At 36.8% G+C, this 27,621-nt stretch overlaps 1 protein-coding gene across 11 annotated transcripts in view; it reads right to left on the minus strand.

Annotated features, from left to right (window-relative positions):
* PTPN4 (protein tyrosine phosphatase non-receptor type 4) overlaps nt 1-27,621 on the minus strand; it is a 207,697-nt gene that overhangs the window by 161,623 nt on the left and 18,453 nt on the right. For 9 of the 11 annotated variants that reach the window (XM_077861382.1, XM_077861381.1, XM_077861380.1 and 6 more), the window contains one exon: nt 179-333. In XM_077861382.1, coding sequence (XP_077717508.1) covers nt 179-316 — 138 coding nt within the window. In that variant the 5' untranslated portion in view covers nt 317-333. Of the gene's footprint in view, nt 1-178; nt 334-4,233; nt 4,352-27,621 lie in introns of those variants that run through there. The other 2 variants (XM_077861383.1, XM_077861386.1) reach the window with 2 other exon arrangements.

The raw sequence follows: 27,621 nt of genomic DNA on the forward strand, positions 1-27,621 counted from the left end.
TCTTGAAAGACCCAGTTTAAATCAGAACTTACACTAGAAACTTACAAACCCATGCTTAAAAGACTTTCTTCATTGAATAAGGCTTTGTACTACAATTAAACAGTTTTAGTTTTAAAATATAATCTTCTCAGATTTATAACCAGAGATTATTAAAAGAAAAAAGACATAGAATACTTACATTAACTTTGAAAGCTTGTACAGTGTTATCCAGGAGAAGGATGTTGCAAACCACCTCCGTATGCTGTCTGTCTCGGGCCAACTCTGATGCTCGTACATTGTAGGTTCTGCCAGCAGGCAATCGGAAACGTGAGGTCATTACTGTCCACACTCGGTCTAAGTTGGAAAAAAAAAAAATCACTAAATAAAAGAACAGGTGAAGATACAAAGTAGTTTAAAAACACCTAGGTTATTTTATGTTTTCCAATTAAAACTTAGGAAAAAAAGCAGTTATAACTTTTGAAACACCTGGATAAAAATTGTAGGTATAAAAAAAAGATACTGGGGATCCCTGGGTGGCTCAGCGGTTTAGTGCCTGCCTTCGGCCCAGGGCGTGACCCTGGAGTCCCAGGATCGAGTCCCACATCGGGCTCCCTGCATGGAGCCTGCTTCTCCCTCTGCCTGTGTCTCTGCCTCTCTCTCTCTCATTCTGGTCTCTCATGAATAAATAAATAAAATCTTTAAAAAAATAAAAATAAGATAAAATTCAAAGTGGCTGGAAGAAGAGCTTTATTTTGAACTGTCCCATTGAGAAGACAATACACAAAATGTTCAGGAAGCCACAGTCCAATTCAAAAAATATATATTTGGGAATAGCCCAAAAAAGGTGTAAAAGAACATGCCATCTTAGGAAGTTGGACATTACTCACTGATGCAAATATTTAAAAACACTGTAGAATAGCAGCAGGATGAAAGATTATTTACCCTTAAAGGACCCTTACCTTTACTAAATTTAAGATTTGGGGGAAACATGAAAGTTTGTTCCATTTTTTAAAATACAATAATACTTTTTTAACTATCCCCAAATTTAAATGAATTCTAATAGGATTATTCTTATAATTCTCAAGAAAACAAAACAGAAGACAGATGACTACAGATCTCTGCTTCTCAATTTTTAACGTTAAGAGGGAAAAAATTAATATTGCTTATAAAAGTACAGATACTGATACTGGCAATACTTGATATTAAAAGGCAATGAAAAAAAAAAAAGGCAATGAAGATGCAGCTTCGAAGTTCTGAAAATTAAATGAAACACAGAATTACAGACCAAAAAAATTAGAATTCATGTCGGAGAATAAAGTTAAGGACATTTTCAAACATTCAAGAATCCTAATTTTAAAATTCATAAAACTTCCCTCTTAAAGACAATTAGAGAAAGGAAATAAAATATATTAGAAACACAAGTATATAGAATTCTTAAATACGAGTAAGCAATAAGTAGTAAGAAATTTGAATAATGAGCAAGGAAAAAATAATTTAAAAAAGAAACACCAGGATGCCTGGATGGCTCAGTGGTTGAGTGTCTGCCTTTGGCTCAGGGCATAATCCGGAAGGCCTGGAACTGGGATTGAGTCCCACATCAGGCTCTCCACAGAGAACCTGGTTCTCCCTCTGCCTGTGTCTGCCTTTCTCTCCATTTCTCTCATGAATAAATAAATAAAATCTTAAAGAAAAAAAAAAAAAAACAGTTCAAATCAGTAGTATTTAGTAACTGCAGTTGACATCACAGACTGTTCATGTCAAAATGATTAAAGCTAAAAGTAAAAGTCAGTGTTACACAAGTATGAGAATTGTATAAGGAAAAAGCTTTAGCAGTTGAAAAAGAAGGGCTAACCCAGTAAGATTCACCAATTAAAAGACAGGGATTCGTGGTTTCTAATTCCACATGTTAAGAGCTTTTCAAGTCCCCACTCAACTCTAACAAGTAAAAAGTAGAACGGATTGGAAAATCACAACGCTGTTTGAATTCATGTGAGAGAGAGAAGACCCAAGGCAAACTCTTGCCTCCAAGACTTAAGAGGACAGGCAAATACAGTGGGTCTAAAGTAGAGACTCTCAAGCAAAAAACACAAGGCAAGCCAGTACACAGGCAGGAAAGTCTGAACTGTAATTGGCGAACTGCAAGATGTTCAATGTGGACAATTCTGAGAGTTAAAAATTCCAGGGGGTTCAATCATAAGACGACTCCCACAATATTGTGAGATTCACTTGGAGGAATCCAATTAGATTCCCACAGTAAGTACCAGAAAAGTAGTTTTAAGCTTTCTGCCAGGGATGAACATACACACACATACACACGCGCCAAAACTATTAAATACATCAAAACACCTGCCCTTAGGAGAAACTAGTTAACCAGAACCTAAAGTGACCTGGGGCAAAGAAAATACTCAACTCTAGCTGACTCTAGCCATCCAGTGAGAGAAGGGAAATATCCAACTCCCACCCACTATAGGCATCCTATTCCATCGAAAAGAGGAAAAACCTAAGAAACCCTGTGACATTCATAGTCCAGAGGCATAGGCTCACTAAAATATTGAGACTTAACCAGAAGATTACAGAATGCTTCTTTTTCTCCCTACACTACTAAAAGCCTATTTATAGCCGTTCCTCTTACCATGACATCATGCCTATCTATCAAGAAAAATTTACAGGCGTTTCTGGCTGGCTTTCAGTTGAGTACGTGACTCTTGATCTCACTATTCTTAAATAAGTTTAAGCCCCACACTGGGTGTAGGGATTACTTAAAATCTTAAAAAAAAAAAAAAAGGAAACTTTTTTTTTTAAGATTTTATTTATTTATTTATGAAAGACACAGAGAGAGAGAGCAGCAGAGACACAGGCAGAGGGAGAAGCAGGCTCCATGCAGGGAGCCCGACGTGAGACTCCATCCTGGGGCTCCAGGATCACACTCTGAGGGGAAGGTGGCCCTAAACCGCTGAGCCACGAGGGCTGCCCAAAAGGAAACTTTATTTTTTTTTTCCAAAAGGAAACTTTAGAAGGCATACTAAAAGGCAAAAAAACAAAAAACAAAAAAAAATCACAATTTGAAAGGACAAAGCAAGCATCAGAACCAAACATGAAAGGGATGTTGGAATTAACAAATAGAGGATTTAAAACAAGTAGGATTAATATGCTAAAGGTTCTAATGGATATTGTAGACAGCATGTAGGAACAAATGGGCAATGTGAGCACAGAAATGGAAATCTTAAGAAAGAACCAAAAATGTTAAAGGTAAAGAACACAGTAACACTTGTGCCTTTTGAACACAAAATGCCTTTTGACAGACATGTATCTGGCACAACATAAGAAAGAATCTCAACTAGAGGAGATATCAATAGAATTCAAGGGGATCCCTGGGTGACTCTGCAGCTTAGCTCCTTCCTGCCAGGGCATGATCCTGGAGCCAGGGGATCGAGTCCCACATGGAGCTCCCTGCATGGAGCCTGCTTCTCCCTCTGCCAATGTCTCTGCCTCTCTCTGTGTGTGTCTCATGAATAAATAAGTAAAATAAAATAAAATTTTTAAAAAATCCTCAAAAATTGAAAAGCAAGCAAACACGCAAACACACACACACACACACACCAAAGACTGAAGGAAAAAAAAACCCAGAACACCTAAACACTGTGGAACAAAACAAAACAAAACAAAACAAAAAGAGGTATAACATAGATATAGCAGGAATATTAAAAGGAGAGGGGGTAAAAAAGAAAACCTATTTGAAACAATAATGACTGAGTCTCTCCAAATTAATATCAGACATCAAACCACAGATCCAAAAAGATCTACCAAGAAGGAAAAATGTCAAAAAAACAACCTATACCTAAGCATATCATTTTAAAACTATAAATCAAAGAGTAAAAACCTCTGAAAAAGGAAAAAATCAGTTTTACATATTAAGAAGCAACTATAAGAATACATCTGACTACTTAAGCATGCAAACAAGTAGAGTGAAATATTTAAAATGTCAGAGGAAAAAACTCCACCAACCTAGAATTCTATATCCTGCAAAATTATCTTTCAAAAGACAAAGAGAAATAAACAGTTTCTCAGACAAAAAAAGAGGGGGAGGGGTAACAAATCCAGTGCAAGATATTTAAAAGAAGTTCTTTAGAGGGAAGTAAAATAATACAGGTAAAAACTCAGATCTACATAGAAAAAAGTATCAAAGAAGGAACAAATGCAAATTTTAAATTTTTATTTTTCTTATTCTTAATTAATCAGATAAGAGTACAATACCTTCTAATGAGTGTGGCAAGGACTTAAATTGATGAGATTTTCCTTCCACAATTAGGTGAAGGGTGAGAAGGATTTTGCAGATGTGATGAAGTCCCAAGTCACCTGAGTAAATAAAAAGACAGAGTACCCTTGGTGGGCCTGACTTTGGGGAAGCCCTTAAAATACTGGGAACTTCTTGAAGTAATACAAATTCTAATGCTGGCTTTAAAGATGTGGTCTTCTGTATTTTGAGACAACCTGTGAAAGAGGCCTCCAGGAGGTGACAGCAAGCCAGAAACTAAAGATCGGAGCCTTACATCTGATTGTATTCGGGCCTGGAAAAGAACCTAGGCTCCCAAAGTTCAGTCAACATCTAGATTCAATTATGTGAGATCCAACCAAACTATGCCCATCCTCTTGATCCACAGAAATGGAGAAATACGTGTTGTTTTAAACTGCTAAACTGAAGGTAATTCATTACACATCAATATAAAACTAATATGTTTCACAGTGGTACTACTCAACCAACAAATATTCACTAGAGATAGAAAAATGAAGCAATGAGTATCTGACTTGATTTCAGCTCAAGTCTTGATCTCAGGGTCGTGAGGTGTCTTGATCTCAGGGTCGTGAATTCAAGCCCCACACTGGGCTCCACGCTGGGTGTGGAGCTAACTTAAAAAACAAAAAACCTTCAAATAGAACTACAAAGACTATAAACTTAAAGATTAAAAGCATTAAAATATGGAAGGACCTTCTCTAATACAAAGACTTATTATAAAGCTTAAAAGAAAAAAGAAAATACAAAGCAACATACATAATCATCTCTTTGCTCATGTTCCATTCTTGCCTGTAATGGCTATATATTTCCCTTCTCCCCAACTCTGCCTTCCCTTCACCTGGGGTGAGTGGTCCAGCCAACGAAAGTGGGCAAAGACCTATGAAACTCATAAGTAACAACAGAATAGCAAATTAGTTTTAACAGTAGGGGGACTACCAGAAAAAGAACACTGGTTGATGTTACAAAGGTATCCCAATGTCAAAAAATGGTACAGGAGTGGGATACCTGGGTGGCTCAGTGATTGAGCATCTGCCTTTGGATCAGGTCAATGATCCTGGGGTCCTAGGATTGAGTCCCGCATCGGGCTCCCTGCTCAGCGGGGAGCCTGCTTCTCCCTCTGCCTGTGTCTCTGCCTGTCTCTCTCTTTCATGAATAAATAAAATCTTAAATAAAAAAGAATGGTACAGGAGTGACAAGATCAAAAGATATCGATGTATTCTGCCAAAACCAGTCTTCCCCATTTACTGCTGACATTTGCATTTGAGCCTAGATGAACGGTTCCAACGAAATTTCTATGTAACTCATCCAGATGTTTTCATATGTGATTCTTCCATAGTCTTGAAAAGTATCTACCTTTAAGATACATACCACTTGACAATTGGCACAATTATGCCAGTTACAATCTAACTGCCCATAAAGAAATAACAAGCCAAATAAGTCTAGTCAGAATTTCCATTACATCTTAAAAACACACTCCCAAAAGGTTATGAGCATCTTAATATATGACATCTGGCTGGCAGATAAGTGTCTGCTTTTCTCAGAAGAGACACCTTTACCTAGGGCACCTCAAAATTTTTCTATTCACTTATGAGAACAAGATGTTCTTTTAGAGATGTTAAGAGAACATAATTGTTTAAAGTCTCAGTTGAGCAAAATATCAAATGTTTCTAAGGGGCTCTTCCGATCATCCTCCACGCTACATATAAACTTCCAAAAAGTCATTGAAGGAGACTATATGAACAAAAAAAGACTATCCATTTTAAGAAATCTAATTACTTTTCTCCTTGATGATTACTCACCAATCTACTAGTTTTTTTGTTTGTTTGTTTGTTTGTTTGAAGATTATATTCATCCATGCATCAAGAGAGAAACAGAGACATAGGCAGAGGGAGAAGCAAGCTCCCTGCAGGGAGCCTGATGCAGGACTCAATCCTACCCTGGGATCAGGACATAAGCCAAAGGCAGACTTCCAACCACTGAGCCACCCAGGTGCCCCTCACCATAGTCTAGTTTATATTATTTCACACAACTCTCTAATTGCTGTCTAGTGAATGCTAATATCATCCTTTATCTCTTTTTAAGTTTATTTATGTATGTAAAGTAAATCTTTACAGCCAACATGGGACTCAAACTCACAATTCCAAGATCAATTGTCACACACTCTTCCAACAGCCAGCCAGGTGCCCTTCACATTTTACATATTATAATTTTATTATGAATATTACTTACAAAGTGAAGTGCCAACAGCAGATTATTTTGAAAACCAATTATTAACATTAAGCAAATACTGTATCAGGACAAACAGAACACTCAGTATCCTTTCCACAGATATTTAGTTATTTGGAGAAAACTGAGTCACATGTTTTTATTTTTTTTTAAAGATTTTATTTATTTATTCATAGACAGAGAGAGAGGCAGAGACACAGGCAGAGGGAGAGGGAGAAGCAGGCTCCACACCGGGAGCCCAACGTGGGACTCGATTCCAGGTCTCCAGGATCACACCCCAGACTTCAGGCAGCGCCAAACCGCTGCGTCACCAGGGCTGCCCGAGTCACATGTTTTTAGAGACTACCCAAATCTACTCTTGGACAACACACTTAGATAAATGTATCCTGAAAGTAACCAATCTTTTGGTTCCATGTTAAAACAGGTTTAGTAGATTATAAGTAAGGTTAAAAGCCACTGTTCTTCATAGACCACAGAAACCTAAACTTGGCTATCCTAAGTAGGAAATATTCAAACAAAAAGCACTCATAATAAGACAGTAGGAAATTATAATTAACATGTAAACATTCTTATAATAGAGCAAAAATGTACCTCTCTATCCTCAAAATTTCATATTCCTTGTATTTATGCCCATGAATAAAAATATTTTTCAGATTTATATGTTTCTTTTTTTAAGATTTATTTTTTATTTATTTTACAGAGTGTGAGTAAGGACACAAATGGGGAGAAAGACAGGAAGGAGAGGGAGAGTACTTCAAGCAGACTCCCCACAGAGCACAGAGCCCAACTGTGGCTCAATCTCACAACCCTGAGAACATGATCTGAGTGGAAATTAAGAGTTGGATGCTTAACTGAGTCACCCAGGCACCCCCAGACTTACATATTTTTTAATTACATATTTTTAAAATTACACAATATTTACATACAATCTCACATAGCTGTTATCACTAAAATGTTCTCTTCAAGTCACTAATAATAATGGGCAGAAAGCACTTAAAATAATGTTAACTAACTTTAAAAGAATAAATTTGCATTGTTAAGATCAACTACAGAAATGCACTAACTATTCTAAATATTCAATAGTCTTAAACGTGAATTATCAGAAGATGTTGGCCTCCCATAATTTAAAATAAAATATTACTAGTTTATACCCTGCTAATTGAGAGCTTTAAGTAATTTTGATTATTTGATGTTAAACCCTAACCTTTGAGGAAAAAATTCATTAATAGTAATCTCTCAATTTTAAAAAAATATTTCTTAAAGAGAACAGACATTTCTCCAAAGAAGACATACAGATGGCCAACAGACACATGAAAACATAGTCATCATCATTTATCATAAGGAAATGCAGGGATCCCTGGGTGGCGCAGTGGTTTAGCGCCTGCCTTTGGCCCAGGGCGCGATCCTGGAGACCCAGGATCGAATCCCACATCGGGCTCCCGGTGCATGGAGCCTGCTTCTCCCTCTGCCTGTGTCTCTGCCTCTCTCGCTCTCTCTGTGTGACTATCATAAATAAATAAAAATTTAAAAAAAAAGATTTTTATAAGGAAATGCAAATCAAAACTACAATGAGATTTCACCACACATCTGTCAGAGTGGCTAAAATCAACATAAGGAAAAACAGGTACTGGCAAGAAGGTGAAGAAAAAGGGATAACCATACACTCTTGGTGAGAATCCAAACTGGTGGAGCCACTGTGGAAAAGAGTATGGAGGTTCCATGAAAAGTTAAAAATAGATCTGGCCTACAACCAGGAATCACACTACTGAGTATTTACCAAAAAAACATAAAAACACTAATTCAAAGGGATACATGCACTCCTATGTTTATAGCAGCATTACTTACAACAGTCAAATTATCGAAGTAGCTCAAGTGTCCAGAGATTGACAAATGGATAAGGAAGAGGTTATACAAACACACACACACACACACACACACACACACATACAGCACACACTGGAATATTATTCAGCCATAAAAAAAGAATGAAATTGGGGATCCCTGGGTGGCTCAGCGGTTTAGTGCCTGCCTTTGGCCCAGGGTGTGATCCTGGCATCCCGGGATCAAGTCCCACATCAAGCTCCCTGCATGGAGCCTGCTTCTCCCTCGTGTCTCTGCTCCTCTTTCTCTCTTAGGTGAATAAATAAATAAATCTTAAAAAAAAAAAAAAAAAAAAATCTTGCCATTTGCAACAACATGGATGGAACTAGAGAATACTAAGCAAAATAAGTCAGTCAAGAAAAGGAAATATTCTGTATGATTTCACTCATATGTGGAACTTAAGAATCAAACAAGCAAAGGAAAAAAAAAAGAGAAAGATAAACCAAGAAGCAGACTTTAAAAAAAGGGGGGGGGGGGGCTCTTATTTATTTATTCATGAAATACACAGAGAGAGGCAGACATAGGCCAGAGGAAGAAGCCAGCTCTCTGTGGGGAGCCTGATGTGGAACTCAATCCCAGGATCCCAGGATCATGATCTGAGCCAAAGGGAGATGCTCAACCACTGAGCCACCCAGACGCCCCAAGAAACAGACTCTTAAGTATAAAGAACAAACTGATGATTACCAGAGGGGAAGTAGGTGAGGATGGGAGAAGTAAGTGATGGGGATTAAGGAGTACACTTGTTATAATAAACACTGGATGATGTACAGAATTTTTTTTTTTAAAGACACAAAACTTAATTTAATAGAAATTGTTTGTAGTTCTTACATTCTCAGTGAGCCAAGCTGGAACCCACTGCCCCACCCAGAAGTGGCCCAGTCCTGGGGGCAGGGAAGAAAGAGAGGTGGTGGGTGGGGATCAGAGCTCAGGCCCTGTGAGCCCTGTTCTTCCTCAGTGCTGGGGATGCCACCCTCTTCTCCTGCCCCGCTCTGGGATCCAGGAAGGTGAGTGGATGGAATCTTAGGCCTGGGGCTTCTCTTCCACACTCCCCTGCCCCCTCAGGTAGGAGGAGAACTAAGGGATTGGAGGAAAGAAGGGGACAGAGGAAGGCAAAGATGTCAATCAAGAAAGATGAGGATCAGGAACAATGACTAAAGGAGAATCAAAGACAAAACACATTTGATGTATGGAATTGTTAAATCTCGATATTGTACAACTGAAACTAATATACATTGTTCGTTAACTGGAATTAAAATTAAAACCTAATAAAAAAATGTCTTGACGGAAAAAAATAGATTTGAGTTTTATATTCATGTACATGAAAAATATCCTTTCCATTTCAAAAAGATATCAGGAAAAAATTTTTTTAAGATTTTATTTATTTATTTGAGAGAGAGTATGAGGGAGACGGGGAGAGAATCAGAAGCAAACTCCATGCTGAGGACAGAGCCTGACAGAGGGCTCAATCCGACAACTGTGAGATCATGACCTGAGCTGAAACCAAGAGTAGATGCTTAACCGACTGAGCTACCCAGATGCCCCAGGAATATTTTTTTTTAATAAACAGTATTTTATTTTTTTAAAGTAATCTCTCCGCCCAACATGCATCTCAAACTCACAACCCCAAATGAACTTACATGCTCTACCAACTCCATGCAAACCCAGGTGCCCTAGAAATTACCAGGAGATTCATTCATATGTTCATTTAATCATTCAGCAAATATTTGTTAAACTGTATTAGGCACTGTTCTAAGCCCTTGGCATACATACATCAATGGTGGGGGAAAAAAATCACAAATCCCTATTCTTATGGAACTTACACTCTACCATAACATATTTTACTTTCTTATAGGTCTCCTGCAAGTATCCATCATAAAAAGCCATAAATGCCAAGTAGGCAGAGACTGGTTCTAACATAATTAATATTATATTTTCTTCTATAACTTTCAACCCCAGACCCTATATGATGCAGGCACTAAACAAGTATTCCTTAAAGTGACAAAATGAAAATTTTAACAAATTAAGTATATATTCTAGGCTATTCTGATCTTGTACACCTTAGAATCTTAGGTCGAAAATGCTTAGAATTTTAGCACTGTTCCCACTACTCAGTTTCTTTAGTATTGAGTTACTTTCTCAGGAAACTTATACTTACAGACTTCAGATGAAAGCATAAATGAAAAAAATAAAAATAAAATAAAACATAAATGAACCGTCTAATCAGCCCTTGAAACTTCTCCATAAAATGGTATCTTCATTTACCAAGATTTTAGTTATCAATATACTAAATATATTCACTCTTCTTGTCACATTTACTTTCATTTCATACAGTAATAATTATGTGATTTCTGGAGAATTCTATTACTTGAAAATTCAAAATTTCTGGAAAAAAATATGCTAAACCTTCTATGATGCATTAGAAAAAGAAGTTCAAATAAAACCCTCCATTACATCTTTCTTTTTTCATCTGAAAAGTGTCTCAGCAAAATTGATATACGTGTATACGTAACTGCTTTCAGTGGAAATGAGCCCATCTTTTTCCAAAAAAATATGAATTGTGATCTATAAAATGGTTCAGTCCTTTATACCTAACATACTAATAAAAATTAAAACATTCTGAGACCTAAAATTATGATAATCATTTTATGTTTACACATATTAAAAATTTGTACATATTAAGCCAAAACAGCTGAACATATATAGTGATATTCAAATTATAAAAATTATGGACACATATAATAAGAGACAGAAAAGGCACTCAGGCATATATGCACAGTGGTGAATTCAAATTGTGGAATAAAATGGTCTTATTCTTAGAACTCTATTAATGTTAAAAACAATGTTTTCTGTTCAGTAAAAGCACATTCTTTTTGACTTTCTTTTAACTTTAAAGGACAAAATAGCTAACAGTTTATTTTTCATAGATTAAAGGGGTTCAGGCTGTCACAGAAAGAGACAAATGACATGGTTCAGCAACAACAGTACAAGAAAGATGAAGTGGGTGGTAGAGAATGAAAGCAGGGGACAAACAAATCTTCCTTGACCTGATAAAAAACATCTGTGGAAAACACAGTTAACATGATACTTAACACTGAATGGGTTCTGGCTAAAATCAGGAACAAAACAAGGACACCGGGGTGCCTGAGTGGCACAGTCAGTTAAGTGGCTGCCTTCAGCTCAGGTCATGATCTCTCGGGTTCTGGGATGGAGGCCAGCACTGGATTACCTGCTCAGCGGGCAGTCTGCTTCTCTCTCTCTCTTTGCCACTTCCCCCAACTTGTGCACACACGCACTCTCTCAAATATTTTTAAAAATTAAAAAACAAACAAACAAGGATATCCATCAGCTCTCATCACTGCTATTCAGAATTGTACTAGAGGTGTGAGCCAGAGCAATTCAAAGAAAAAGAAATATAAGTCATTGAAATTAGAAGAGTAAAACTATCGATATCTGCAGGTAACATTAACCATCTACATAGAGAATCTGAAGAAATCTACAAAAAAAGCTACTATAATAAGTGACTTTAACAAAGCAAAATGTAACACCAATATGTAAAAATTAATTTTATTTCTACAAATTAGCAACAACCAAAAATTATAATTTAAAAACAATATAATTTACAATAGCATTGAAACTAAAAGCTTCAAAACACTGCTGAGAGAAATTAAAGAAGAAAGAAAATATGTGAAGAGATACGCCGTGTTCACAGGTTAAATGATCTGGAGATTCCAGGCAATCTCAATAAAAATCCTAACAGGCCTACTTATAGAGATTGACAAACCAATTCTAAAATTCATATGAAAATGAGACAAGTAGAAAATGAAAATATTTGAATTGAAAATAGTTGAGGAGGGACGCCTGGGTGGCTCAGCAGTTGAGTGTCTGCCTTTGACTCAGGGTATATGATCCGGGGGTCCTGGGATCGAGTCCCGCATGGGGCTCCCTGCTCAGCGGGGAGCCTGCTTCTCCCCCTGCCTGTGTTTCTGCCTCTCTCTGTATGTGTCTCATGAAAAAATGAATAAATGAATAAGATATTTTTTTAAAAAGTTGAAGAACACCTACCTGGGTGGCTCAGTTGGTTAAATGTCCAACTCTTAGTTTTGGCTCAGGTGGTGAGCTCAAAGTCCTGAGACTGAGCCCTGAATCAGGCTCCACACTCAATGGGGAAGATGGGAAGATTCTCTCTCTCCTTCTCCTACTGCCCCTCACCCTGCTCTCATGTATACATTCACTAAAATAAATAAATCTTAAAAAGAAAGAAACAATTGAAAACAACGGATAAAGAAAACATAATATGGAAGACCAGATCTATTGATTTGAAAGCTCATTATAAAAGACAGAAACCAAGACACTATTGTACTAGCATCAAGATAAACAGAGGAATGAAACAAAGAGTCCAGAATAAGATGCACACATATATGAACAACTAAATTTTGTTTTAAGATTTTATTTATTCATGAGAGACACAGTGAGAGAGGCAGAGACATAGGCAGAGGGAGAAGGAGGCTCCTCACAGGGAGCCTGATGCAGGACTCAAACCCCAGACTGGATCACGCCCTGAGCTAAAGGCAGGTGCTCAAACGCTGAGCCACCCAGGCATCCCAGGATAACTAAATTTTGACAGATATACAGGCACACCTCGTTTTAATTGTGCTTGGTAGATACTGTTTTTACAAACTGAAGGTTTGTAGCAATCCTGCATCCAGCAAGTTTATGGTACCACTCTTCCAACAGCATTTGTTCACTTCATGTCTCTGTCACATTTTGGTTAATACTCTCAATATTTCACAATTTTCATTATTACTATATTTGTTATAATGATCTGTGATCAGTAATTTACAACTAATTGAAAACTCAGTCATTACAGCTCACAGCATATTTTAGCAATGAAATGCTTTTTAATTAAGACTTTTTAAAAGATTTTATTTAAATACGAGAGCAAGCGAATGTAACCACAAGCAGAGAAGTATCAGAGGGAGAAGCAGACTCCCCACTAAGCAGGAAGCCTGACACAGGGCTCAATCCCAGGACCCTGGGATCATGACCTTAGCCAGAGAGAGACACTTAACCAACTGAGCTACTCAGGTGCCCCAAGATATGTATTGATTTTAGAAATAATGCTACTCCACACTTAACAGACTACAGCATAGTGTAAACATAACTTTTATATGCACTGGAAAACCAAAAAGTTCATTTGATTTGCTTTATTGCAATATTTGCTTTATTGTGGTGGTCTCGAATGGAACCCACAATATCTCTGAGGTATGCTTGTAAAACTTCAGTAGAGAAAGGTTAGTCATTTCAAAAAAGGGTGAAAACATGCAAAAAAAAATGCACTTCAATCCATACCTTGTACTGTATGCAAAAATTAACTCAAAATGAATCAAAGATCTCAGTATAACCTAACACAATTGAATTTCTTAAAGAAAACATAGGAGAAATCCTTTGTGACCTTAGATTGGGCAAATATTTCTTTAAAAAAAAACACCATAAGCATGACTTAATATTTTATAATTCATAAAAATTGACAACATCTGCTTTTCAAAATACACTGGTAAGAGAATGAAAAGACTGGTCAGAGAGTGGGAGCATACATCAGATAAAGGAGTTGTATCCAGAATTTATAAAGAACTCTTAGAACTCAGTATTAAGAAAACAAAACTATCTATTTTAAAAACAAATGATTTAAAGAGATATTTCACCAAAGGGATATGCAGATTGCAAATAACCACACAAAGATGTTCAACATCACTAGGCACGTGCAAATTAAAACCGTAACTCGGGACACCTGGGTGGCTCAGCAGTTGAGCGTCTCTACCTTTGGCCCAGGGCATAATCCCAGGATTCAGGACGGAGTCCCACATCGGGCTCCTAGCAGGGCAGCCTGCTTCTCCCTGGGCCTGTGTCTCTGCCCCTCTCTCTCTGTGTGTCTCTCATGAATAAATAAATAAAAATCTTTAAAAAATAAAACCATAACAAAATGTCACTACATACTCATCAGGACAGATACAAAACAATAAAATGACACCAAATGCTGTGAAAAACAAGGGAAAATGGGTCTCTCGTTCACTGCTGGTGGGAATATAAAGTGTTACATTAACACTGGAAAACAGTTTGGCGCTTTCTTACAAATCTGAACTTACTCCAACGCTATGAGCTATCCAGGTAACAAATGCAAATTTCCATATAAAGACTTATATTTGGGGACGCCTGGGTAGCTCAGTGGTTGAGCATCTGCTTTTGGCTGAGGGCGTGATCCTGGGATCTGGGATCCAGTCCCACATCGGGCTTTCTGCATGGGGCTTGCTTCTTCTTCCTCTCTCTCTCTCTCTGTCTCTCATGAATAAATAAAATCTTTGAAAAAAAAAAAGACATATTTGTTATAGCTAACCACTAGAAACAAAATAAATGTCTATATAGGTAAATGGATTTATTCACATGTGGTACGTGTTTATTCATCTGTGGTATATTTAAAAAGTGGAATACAATTACATAATAAAGTACAACTACTGATATACACAACAATATGGACAAGTCTCAATATAATTATGCTCAAAGAAGCTAGATCAAAAATAAGTGCAAAAAAAACCCCAAAAATAAGTACATACTATACGATTCCATTTATATGAAATTCTAAAAAACACAAAAGTAATCTTTAGTGACAGTATGCAGCATTTGCCTACGGGCATCAGTATGGTAGAAGGGATTATACTGGGGCACGAGGAAACTTTTGGGAGTAATGAGTATATTCATTATATTGAGTGTGGTGACGGTTTTATAGATATATAAGTATGTCAAAACTGATCAAGTACTATAGTTTAAAAATATATATAGTTTACTATACAATATTTTAGTTCAATAAAACTGTTGAAAAAATAGTCAAAACACTTAAGAGGCAAAATATGTAGAGAATTGATTCATAATCTGGTTATATAACAAAATTTAATTTAATTTAACATAATGCATATTTTGGCCAGTTTTCTTCATGTTTAATATGGCTAATTTCTTCTAATAGTGGCAAATGCTGATAATGGAAATTAAAATTTTTAATATTCAGTTTGAACCTTAGATGTCACAAGAATTCAGAGGTTGTTCCATATACTATAACAGTAAGATATGTTACTAAGAAAATAAAGATGATGGAGCACCTGGGTGGCCAGGTTGGTTAAGTGTCTGCCTTTGGCTTGAGTCATGATCCTACGGTCCTGGGATGGAGCCCTACATCAGGGTCCCTGCTCAGTGAGGAGTCGGCTTCTCCCTCTCCCTCTGCTGCTCCCCCTGCTTATGTTCTCTCTCTCAAATAAATAAATAACATAATAATTAAAAAATTAAAAAGATGATCACCAAATGTATGCTTATTCTCTTTAACCTATTTCTGCCTCATTTGTTTCATCTACAAAATGGTCAAAGTAATAGTTCTCACCTTGAAGGGTTATTTTAGGGACAATGATATAACACAGCCTAACTAAACTCAAAGTGGTTAATTTACTTCCAAAGAATAATTTATATAATTATATTAAATGCTTCTACACAGAATAGCCCAAATATAAAGTAAACAACTTTTTGTTCTCAATTTAGAAATTTTGTGAAATAAAAGGGCACAGTTTAAAACTAGATCATAATTCTCATAATCATAAATCAAATCTTCTATTAATATCATCATCATTCAGGCTTGCAGGAACAAAATGTCACTGAAAATAAAATATATTTTTTAAAATTTTTTATTTACTTATGATAGTCACAGAGAGAGAGAGAGAGAGAGAGAGAGAGAGGCAGAGACACAGGCAGAGGGAGAAGCAGGTTCCATGCACCGGAAGCCCGACGTGGGATTCGATCCCGGGTCTCCAGGATCGCGCCCTGGGCTAAAGGCAGGCGCCAAACCGCTGCGCCACCCAGGGATCCCAATAAAATACATTTATATGATCAAAGCAACAAAAGGAAACAGGGAAGAAAAATTAACCTAGAAACTATCCCCATCGTTCTTAAAGTATCAGTTTCTAGAAAAGTATCAGTTTCATGTTAATATTTCTAAAATTTTACTTATATCAGCCCTGGTTATATTAATTGCTAATTAGTCGACATGAAATGTTCATCCAGGGATCCCTGGGTGGCGCAGTGGTTTAGCGCCTGCCTTTGGCCCAGGGCGCGATCCTGGAGACCCGGGATCGAATCCCACGTCGGGCTCCCGGTGCATGGAGCCTGCTTCTCCCTCTGCCTGTGTCTCTGCCCCTCTCTCTCTCTCTCTCACTGTGTGCCTATCATAAATAAATAAAATTAAAAAAAAATTAAAAAAAAAAAAAAGAAATGTTCATCCAATTAAGAAAGTGAACTGGTTTCAGATTCACATTAAGCATAATAAACCAGAGCATGATAAAATCATGGGTATCCATTAATTGAAAGTAATTAAATATAACTACCTTTTGTTGGATTCAAATTTCTGTATTTCCACCCATCTGATGTTTTCAAAAGGAAAAATGTAGTTAACTATCTTATAAACGACTTTTTAGTTTGATTCATGCCAATTTAAAAAAAAAAAAAAAAGATGGAGGGAGCACATCCAGAATGGTTGAATAAAGACCTCTGAAAAGCCACTCCTTCATAAAACCAGAAAGAACAATGGCAATCTGTCAAAACAAACTTTTGACAGTTTTCAAAACTCTGGAAATTTAAAAAGGGATCACAATACTACAAAGAACTTTAATTCAAAATAAACAGCTGAAAAAAAAATAAAATAAAATAAACAGCTGAAGGGGTGCCTGGATGGCTCAGTTGATTAAGTGTCTGACTCTTGGTTTTGGCTGACGTCATGATCTCAGGGTTGTGGGATCAAGCCCAGTGTCAGGCTCCACGTTGTGCGTGGAGTCTGCTCAGGACTCTCTCTCTCCCCCCTTCTGACCCTCGCCACTGCGTGCTCTGTGTCCCACACAATAAGTAAATAAATAAGTCTTTTAAAAAAAAAGAAAAAGAAATAAACAGCCGAATCTTGAGAAGAGTAGTGAGCTCTGTAACACTTTAAACTTGACCTATTCCCATCCCATTCTCCCCAGAAATGTAGTAGCTCTGAAAATCAACAACCTAACAGTCATGGCAGCTATATATAAAAGCAGACAGCTTAGCAGCCCCTGGGTGAAGCAGAACAAGTGTGGAGGTACCCCAAAAGCCCCATTTCCAAAGAACGGTCATAATTTGATTATTGAAACCCCTACTTACAAAGCACACATTTAATTTACTTGACTCTAAACTCACTTACTGAGAACAGCCTTTTATTCCAGATGCTTACTGAACATCAGGGGCAACTGCTTAATACTTCAGCTGTTGAAAGTAGCAATAAGGCTGGAATGAAAAAAAGGACGACCAAAAACAAAAACAAGAAAATTTAAGGCAATGTTCATAAAGGACTTCTTCCACTGACATGTGAGAACTATGCACATGCCCAGGAAAGAGCTGAGAAAACCCTAATCTCTCATTTCTTGTTATCTTGAGGCTCAGCAAAACCAGAAAATAAAGTCTAAAGCAGAGCTGTAAAATATTAGAGCAGTGAAAGCCTGCTTGGCAAAGGTTGGAAAATTGACTGGTTTAAAATATTTAAGGAAATCTCTGTCCAATCATCAGCTGACCACTAAGTTAACTGAGCAAACATATGGGGCAGCATAATGGCAAACATTACAGACTTTATAAAATTAGTTTAGGAAAGCCACTAAACAACAAGAGTTGGGACACCTGGGTGGTTCAGTGGTTGAGCATCTGCCTTTGATTCAGGCGTGATCCCAGAGTGCTGGGATCAAGTCCCACATCAGGCTTGCTGCATGGAGCCGGCTTCTCCCTCTGCCTACGGCTCCTCCCTCTGCCTACGTGTCTGCCTCTCTCCTGTATGTCTCTCATGAATATATAAATAAAACATTAAAAAAAAAAAACAAGAGCAACAAAAAAAGATCAAGGGAGGAAGGAATCCAATTGCTAAGTTTGATGTGATAAAACATATTATTTTAAAAGTATAGAAATCAAAACAAATAAAAAATAAAAGTAAAAGTATAGAAATCATGCGAAAATTCAAAATGGCAAAACCACAACTAAAAAAATTAAAAAGCAGGATGATATGACCCACACACAGAAGAGAAGGAAAAAAGAGGAGAGGAAGGGCACTCAAGAGAAACTGTCCCTGAGTCCAATGTCTTTGGCCAAGCATTGAATTTACTCAACAAGATGAAATATTAGATGTTCACTAAATGAACCATGAAAACAAAACTACAAGAAAGCATAAGACTATCATACCAAATAGAGAATAGAAATAGAGACAGGGCAGCCCCGGGGGCGTAGCGGTTAGCGCCGCCTACAGCCCGGGATGTGATCCTGGAGACCTGGGATCGAGTCCCACATCAGGCTTCTGGTGCATGGATCCTGCTTCTCCCTCTGCCTGTGTCTCTGCCTCTCTCTCTCTCTCTCATAATAAATAAATAAATAAAATAAATAAAATCTTAAAAAAAAAGAAATAAAGAGACAGAAATTACTTCTTTTTTAATTTTATTTATTTATTCATGAGAGACAGAGAGAGGCAGAGACACAGGCAGAGGGAGAAGCAGGCTCCATGCAGGGAGCCCGATGTGGGACTCGATCCCGGGACTCCACGATCACGCCCTGGGCTGAAGGCAGGTGCTAAACCGCTGAGCCACCCAGGCGCCCCCAGAAATTACTTCTTAAACAACAATTCAGAATTTTGTAGTTAGGGAAAACTGGTTGGCATAGCCGGTTACTAGTCCAACTCTTGGTTTCAGCTCAGGTCATGAGATCGAGCTCCACATCAGGCTCCTGGCTCAGCACAGAGTCTGCTTGACACTCTTTCTCTGCTGTCCCTCCTCTATTATCTCTCTCTCGAATAAATAAATAAATCTTAAAAAAAAATTCTGTAGTTGAAAAATAATTGGAACAAAAAATTCAATAAAAATAGCACAACTGAAGACCTGAACTAATACAAAAAAGAATTAGCGTACTTCAAAATAAGTCAGTTGAGAATATCCAGTTTGAAGACCAGAAGGAATAAAGAATTAAGAAAAATGAAGTCTGAGACCCGAGAGAGACATCACCAAGTATACCAACATATTCATAATGGAAGTCTCAGAAACAGTCGACCTAAAAAGAGGCAGAAATATTTGAAGAAATAATGGCAGATAAATTCCTAAATCTGTTTAAAAATTAAAGTACACACCAAAAAACTAAATGAATTCCAAAACAAAAAAGATAAACTCAACCTAGATCCTAGACCCATCAACTCAAACTATTAAAGCACAAAGAAAAAGAAAATCGTGAAAGTAGCAAAGGAAAAGTGACTTATCACCTACAAGTGATCACATTAACAGACAATATCTAATCAGGAAACATGTAGGTCAGAGGGCAGTAAATGACACATTCAAAGTACTAATAGAGCTGAGTGAAGTAAGTCAGTCGGAGAAGGACAAACATTATATGTTCTCATTCATTTGGGGAATATAAATAATAGTGAAAGGGAATATAAGGGAAGGGAGAAGAAATGTGTGGGAAATATCAGAAAGGGAGACAGAACGTAAAGACTGCTAACTCTGGGAAACGAACTAGGGGTGGTAGAAGGGGAGGAGGGCAGGGGGTGGGAGTGAATGGGTGACGGGCACTGGGGGTTATTCTGTATGTTGGTAAACTGAACACCAATAAAAAATAAATTAAAAAAAAAAAGTACTAATAGAAAAAGACTATCAACAAGAATTCAATATCCAGCAAAACAACACCTCAAAAATTAAGATTTTGAAGATACTTCCAAAGAAATAGAAACTAAAATAATTTGTTACTTGCATATCTGCCCTAGACAAAAACACTAAAAGATGAAATGAAAGAACATTTAGAGGGACGCCTGGGTGGCTCAGCAGTTGAGCATCTGCCTTCAGCTCAGGGCGTGATCCTGGAGTTCTGGAATCGAGTCCCACATCAGGCTCCCTGCGAGAAGCCTGCTTCTCTTTCTACCTATGTTTCTGCCTTCTCTCTGTGTCTCTCATAAATAAATTAATAAAAAAAAAAAAAAAAAAAAAACAACACTTGGAGAGTAACTAAAATCCACAGTAAGAAATTAAAGCCATCAGGGTAACTACGTGGCTAAACATAAACATTATGGGCAGCCTGGGTGGCTCAGGGGTTTAGTGCTGCCTTCGGCCCGAGGCATGATACTGGAGACCCGGGATCGAATCCCACATCACGCTCCCTGCGTGGAGCCTGCTTCTCCCACAACGGGCTCCCTGTGTGGAGCCTGCTTCTCCTTCTGCCTGTGTCTCTGCCTCTGTGTGTGTGTGTGTTTCTCTCGTGAATAAATAAATAAAATCTTTTAAAAAAAATAAATAAAATAAACATAAACATTATAAGTGTATTTTGTATTTATAACTTTTTTCCTCTGGATTTAAAAGACAATTGCATAAAGCAATACTTTAAGTGTGTTGATGGAATTATACTTTATAAAGATATAATCTGTATGACAATACTATAAAAAAGGAAGGGAAGGTGAGCTATATACAAGCAAAATTCCTATACTATTGAAATTAAGCTGCTATTATCCCCAACAGTTATAAGCAAATCCCCAAATAATCAGTAAAATATACAACAAAATTAAAATGATGGGTTAGAAAATATCTACTTAAAAGAAGGCATTAATAAGAAATAAAGGGTGAAAGAGACAAAAGATTTTTAAAAACTAGTAAAATAGCACTACCTTATCAATAACATTAAATATAAATGAAATAAACATTCAAATCAAAAGGCAAAGATTCATACAATAGATCTTTTGTTAAGCCCTGCTCCAATTATATGCTCTCTACAAAAGACACAGTTCAGATTCAAAGATGTAAAAAATAGGGATCCCTGGGTGGCTCAGTGGTTTAGCGCCTGCCTTCGGCCCAAGGTGTGATCCTGGGGACCCGGGATTGAGTCCCCACATTGAGCTCCCTGCATGGAGCCTGCTTCTCCCTCTGCCTGTCTGTCTCTCTCTCTCATGAATAAATAAATAAAATCTTAAAAAAAAAAAAAGATGTAAAAAACATATAACTATGTAAAAAAGATATATCAGAAAAACAGTAAACAGAACTTGTGTAACTGTAGTAATACAAGACTGGTTGAAACTAATACACAAATTTAGCAAAGTTGCAGGATACAAACTAACCCTGCAAAAATCAGTTGAGTTTCTCTTCCTTAACAATGAATGATCCAAAAAAGGAAATGAAGAAAACAAATCTTCATACAATAACATCAAAATTAATAAAATACTTAGAAATAAATTAAGACTAAGGAGGCAAAAGACTTGTATACTGAAGATGACAAAATACTGAGGCAAAAAAACTAAAGAAGATACAGAGGAAATCTTCTATTTGTGGACTGCAAACAATATCACTAAAATGTTGAAACTACCCAAAGCAATCTACAGATTTAACATAAAATTATTAAAATCCCATTGGCAGTTTTTACAGAAATAGAAAAACTCATCCTAAAATCCATATGGAATCTCAAAGGGTTCTGAATAGCCAAAACAAAACTTGGAAAGAAGAACAAAACTGGAGCTGTCACATTTCCTCAATTCAAAACTTAATACAAAGCTACAGTAACCAAACAATGTAGTAGGCATAAAGGACAACGGAATAGAATGGAGAGCTCCAAAATAAACACTTACATACATGTTCAAATGATATTCTATAAGGGTGCCAACACATTCAATGTGGAAAGGACAGTCTTTCCAATAAATGGTAATCGGAAAAATAGATATCCATATGCAAAGATAAGAAACTGGGCCAATCAACATGTGAAAAGTTGCTCAATATCACTGATTAGGGAACTGCATATTAAATTTATAATGAGATACCATATCACATCCATTAGGATGCTTCTGTCAAAAACAAATTTAAAAACCCAGAAAATAACAAGGATGGGGAGATTCTAAAAGCCTTGACAGAAACAAACTTGGAGGTGTCACATTTCCTCAATTCAAAACTTACTACAAAGCTAGTTATCAAAACAATGTAGGATTGGTGAAGAGTAAAATGGTGTGCTGCTATGGAAAACAGCACTTGGTTCCTCCAAACATTAAAAATAGAATTATCACATGACCTGATGATTCCACTTCTGGTTATATAACCAAAAGAACTGAAAGTGAGTTCCTGGAGAAATATTTATGCCCCAAATTCATAGCAGCTTTATTCGCAGTCAAAAGGTAGAAGGAAGCAAGCCTAGTGTCCATCAGTGGATGAATGGGTAAACAAACATGATAGAGCTATACAATGGAATATTATTTAGCCTTAAAAAGGAAGGAAATTCTGACACATGCTACTCTGTGGATGCACCTTCAAGAATTCATGCTAAGTGAAATAAGCCAGTCACAAAATAGCAAATACTGGTTGATTCCACTTAATAAGATACCTATAATAGTCAAATTCATAGACAGAAAATAGAAAGGTAGTTGCCAAGGGACAGTAGGAGAGAATGCGGAGTTGTTTAATGTGTACAGCATTTCAGTTCTGAAAGATAAAAAGCATTCTGGGGATGGATGAGAGTGATGGTTCCACAACAATATCATATAGTTAATACCACTTAAGATGGCATATTTTGTGATGCATATTTTACACAATTAAAAATAATGTTTTACAAACTTAAGTTTCTGTAGTCAACAAATGTTACTTTAGAGTTGTGACAGGCCACTGATTAGTGAATTCTTGAATTTTGTGAAATTTGTGTTATGTCAGCTTTTCACCATCTGTGATCTCTTCTTACTCTAAGTAAATACATTCAATTGGCATTTTTACTCCACATTAAAAAAAAAAAAAAAAAAAGAATATGTATTTACTTTTAAGAGCCCTGGCAAACTTTGAGAAGGAAAGTGAAGAGTAAAACAAGTCCCAGCAAGTTGATTTGAGGAAAAAAGGAGATCCTAAGTTTTCTTATGAGTTCATATAAATAAAAGCAGTACAATAGCAAAAGGGTGAAAATTAAAACAAGCCAAACTAAACCTATATTGTATTTAATATATCAGATTCGGGACACCCGGGTGGCTCAGCGGTCTACGCCTGCCTTCTACCCAGGGCATGATCCTGGAGTCCAGGGATGGAGTCCAGGGATCGAGTCCCAGGATCAAGTCCCGCATCGGGCTCCCTACATGGAGCCTGCTTCTCTGTCTCTGCCATTCTCTCTCTCTCTCTCATGAATAAATAAATAAAATCTTTTTTTAAAAAATAATATATCAGATTCATTCCAAATATAAATTTATGTTGCATAAAGTATTTTAAAAATTCAGTTAATCTAATATTGTACTGCCCCTAGCAATATGCTATTTTTAAAAACTTTAGTATCTAAAATTTCTAGTATTCATTTTCAACACCAGTAATTTTCTCTACTTAACATCATGTACAAGGGCTTTATAACTAGACGTGCAGAAAACATACCCCATTATAGGAGCTCATACCCAATGCTCTCAACCTATTTTTATATGGTACATAAAGAGATACTGAGTGCCTGAGTGGCTCAGTCAGGTGAGTGTCTCTGCCTTCTTCTCAGGTCATGATCCCAGGGTCCCTGCTCAACCAGGGGTCTGCTTCTCCCCTCGGCTCCTCACCCCCCCACCCCCACCCCCGCTCCTGATCACATTCTCTCTCAAATAAAAACCTTTAAAAAAAGAGATAATAACTTTATTTCTACAGATGAAGAAACAGGCTTATCAAAATTATACAACCTCAATGCTACACTGGAAAGCATAAGACCCCCTGTGCCAGATGCAAGCAACTACAATCATTCTATTCTACCTCCAAGATCCATTTGTTCAAATATTTACTAAGCATCCACTATGTTCCAGGTACTATGCTAAGAACTGAGGGATTAGAGCTTAAATATTAGCTAAGACAGTAGAAATTACTTGAAAAATAATTTATAATTTTTAAATTGCTACATAAATGTCAAATGATACTACTTCTAGTAGTATTACTATTGGTAATAGTAATAAAAAATCTTGAATATTTTAAAATGATTACCATGATAAAGTTAGTTAATACATGCATCACTTCACATAATTATAATTTTTTGTGTGTGGTATGCACATTTAAGATCTACTCTCTTAGCAACTTTCAAGTATATAATACAGTACTATTAACTATGAATCATCACACCCAAATTTATTCATTCTATAACTGTTTATAAGTTTATACTCTTTGACCAACCTCTCCCCATTTCCCCCACCCACCCCAGCTCCTAGCAACCACAACTCTACTTTGTTTTTCTTTTTTTAAAATTTATTTATTTATTTATTTATTTATTTATTTATTTATTTATGATAGAGAGAGAGACAGAGACACAGGCAGAGGGAGAAGCAGGCTCCATGCTGGGAGCCCAATGTGGGACTTGATCCTGGGACTCCAGGATCGCACCCTGGGCCAAAGGCAGGCGCCAAACCACTGAGCCACCCAGGGATCCCCCTACTTTGTTTCTATGACACTGGCTTTTTAAAGATTCTGCACATATACAGAATCATAAAGTTACATGTTTTTCTTGTCTCATTTATTTCCCTTAACATATAATGCCCTCAGGCCCATCCATTCTTTTATATATATATATATAGATAGGTAAGATTTATTTTATTTGCAAGAAAGAGCACAAGCAGGAGAAGGGGCAGAAGAGGGAGAATCAGACACCCCAGTGAACAGGGACCTCGCCCCCCAAACTCGGGGCTTGATCCCAGGATTCTGGGATCATTACATGAGCCAAAGGCAGACACTTAACCAATGAGCCACCCAGGCGCCCAAGGTCCATACATGTTATCACAAAGAGCAGATTACTTTCTTCTGATAGTTGAATAATATTTCTGTGCGTGTGTGTGTGTGTGTGTGTGTATAGAATAGAGGTTTTTCAAAACCTCTATTCTACTTTCCATAATGGTTCTGTCAATGTACATTCCCACCAACAGTGCACTAGGGTTCCCATTTCTCCACATTCCTGTCAATACTTAATCTCTTCTCTTTTTGGAAACAACTATTCTAACACGTGCGGTATACCTCATTGTGGCTTTGATTTTTATTTCCCTGATGACTGGTGATGTTGAGCATCTTTCTATATACCTGTTCCTCATTTGTGTGTCTTCTTGGGAAAAATGTCTATCCGGATCCTCTCTCCATTTTTAAATTGGAAAGTTTTTTGCTACTGATTTTTTTATATATTTTGAATATTAACCCCTTATCTGATCGTTTGTAAGTATTTTTTCCCATGCTGTAGATTAACTCTTCATTCTGTTGTTTCTTTTGTGGGGTAGAAGCTTTTTAATCTGATGTAGTCCCTTTTGTTTATTTTTGCTTTCACTGCTTGAACTTTTGGTGTCAAAAGTTTTTGCCAAGACAAACATCAAAGGCTTTTCCCTATGTTTTCTTTTAGAACTTATGGCTTCAGTGCTTACAATTAAGTCTTTACTCCATTTGGGCAGCCTGGGTGGCTCAGCGGTTTAGCGCCGTCCTCAGCCCAGGGCAGGATCGAGTCCCACATCGGGCTCCGTGCATGGAGCCTGCTTCTACCTCTACCTGTGTCTCTGCCTCTCTCTCTCTCTCTCTCTCTGTCTCTCATGAATAAATAAAATCTTAAAAAAAAAAAAAAAAAAGTCTTTGCTCCATTTAAAGTTAATTTTTGTGGGTGGTATAAAACAGGGTTCAAGTTCATTCTTTTGCATGTGAATATCCAGGTTTCCAACACCATTTATTGAAAAAAACTATCCTTCCTCCACTGGGTATTCTTGACTCACCTGTCAAATATTAGTTGACTGTATATGCAGGGGTTCATTTCTGGACTCTCGATTCTATTCTATTGGCCTATGTATTTGTTTATATGCCAGTACTATACTGTCTTGATCACTATAGCTTTGCAGTATAGTTTGAAATCAGGAATATAACATCTCCAACTTGTTGTTCTTTTCTCAAGACTGTTTTGACTATTTAGGGTCTTTTACAATTCCATAAAAATTTCAAGATTATTTTTTGCTATTTCTGTGAAAAATGATATTGGAATTTTGTTTTTTTGATATTGGAATTTTGATAGTGATTGTACTCAATCTATAGATGGTGTTAGCAGTATGGATATTTTAATAATATTAATTCTTCTGATTCATGAATACAAAATATTTTTCCATTTATTTGTGTTCTTTTTCATTTCTTTCATCAATGCCTTCAAGTTTTCAAGGGACAGATCCTACACCTCCTTGATTAAACTTATTCCTAAACATTTTATTTATTCCTAGGTTTATGATGCTATTGTAAATAGGAATGTTTTCTATATTTCTTCTTCAAATATTTTATTGTTGGTGTAAAGAAATGCAACTAATTGTTGCATGTTAGTTTCTTTTTTTTTTTTTTTTAAGATTTTATTTATTCATGAGAGGCACAGAGAGGCAGAGATAGAAGCGGGCTCCATGCAGGGAGGCCGACGCGGGACTCGATCCCGGGACTCCAGGATCAGGCCCTGGGTCAAAGGCAGACAGATGCTCAACCACTGAGCCACCCAGGCTGCCCTGCATGTTGATTTTATATCTTGAATTACAAGTGGACTGAAAATCAGTAGCAGAATTTTATTGCTTTATTTTGTTTAGCATAGACTATTCTAACCTCTCCCAACAGCTTCCCAAGTAAATTTTATAAATCAATATTCAAATGGAATCTTACTGCAAAAAATGAATGGAAATGAGTGCAAATGAATGGGCAAAGCAGCAAAAATCAAACACTCATTCAGCCAATTATTAAGCTCTCAAAACAAATATTTCTGTTACTATGCTGCACTCATATGGAATTTAGCAAGAAAAGGTTTCACAGCCTAAGGCAAAGGTCTCATTCTTTTCTATCAACTGCTGTTACACTAGTAAACCTGATAAACCACTGTTTCACTGTAAACTTTAACATTCTGATTCTGTTACTTTCTAGCTCTGATGTACCTTCGAAGAATCACTACATCTTTCTGAGCTTCAATTTCTTCATCTGTAAAATGATTAAAAAAAAAAACCTTGTGTGATCTACAATCTGCACTGTCCTACATAACAGCCACACTACATAGAACTGAGCACTTGAAATGTGGCTCACATGACTAACAATTTTTTTAATGAAGTTAAATTTGAATGGTAATATTTAGCTAGGCTGACCTATCGGGCGTTGCAGAACTAAATGATCTCTAAGTTCCTTTCTAGTTCTAAAATTCAATCATTTTTAAAAATTGCCTTTTACCTTAAA

Source organism: Canis aureus, chromosome 20, assembly GCF_053574225.1.
Source record: "Canis aureus isolate CA01 chromosome 20, VMU_Caureus_v.1.0, whole genome shotgun sequence".
Taxonomy (NCBI): Eukaryota; Metazoa; Chordata; class Mammalia; order Carnivora; family Canidae; genus Canis; species Canis aureus.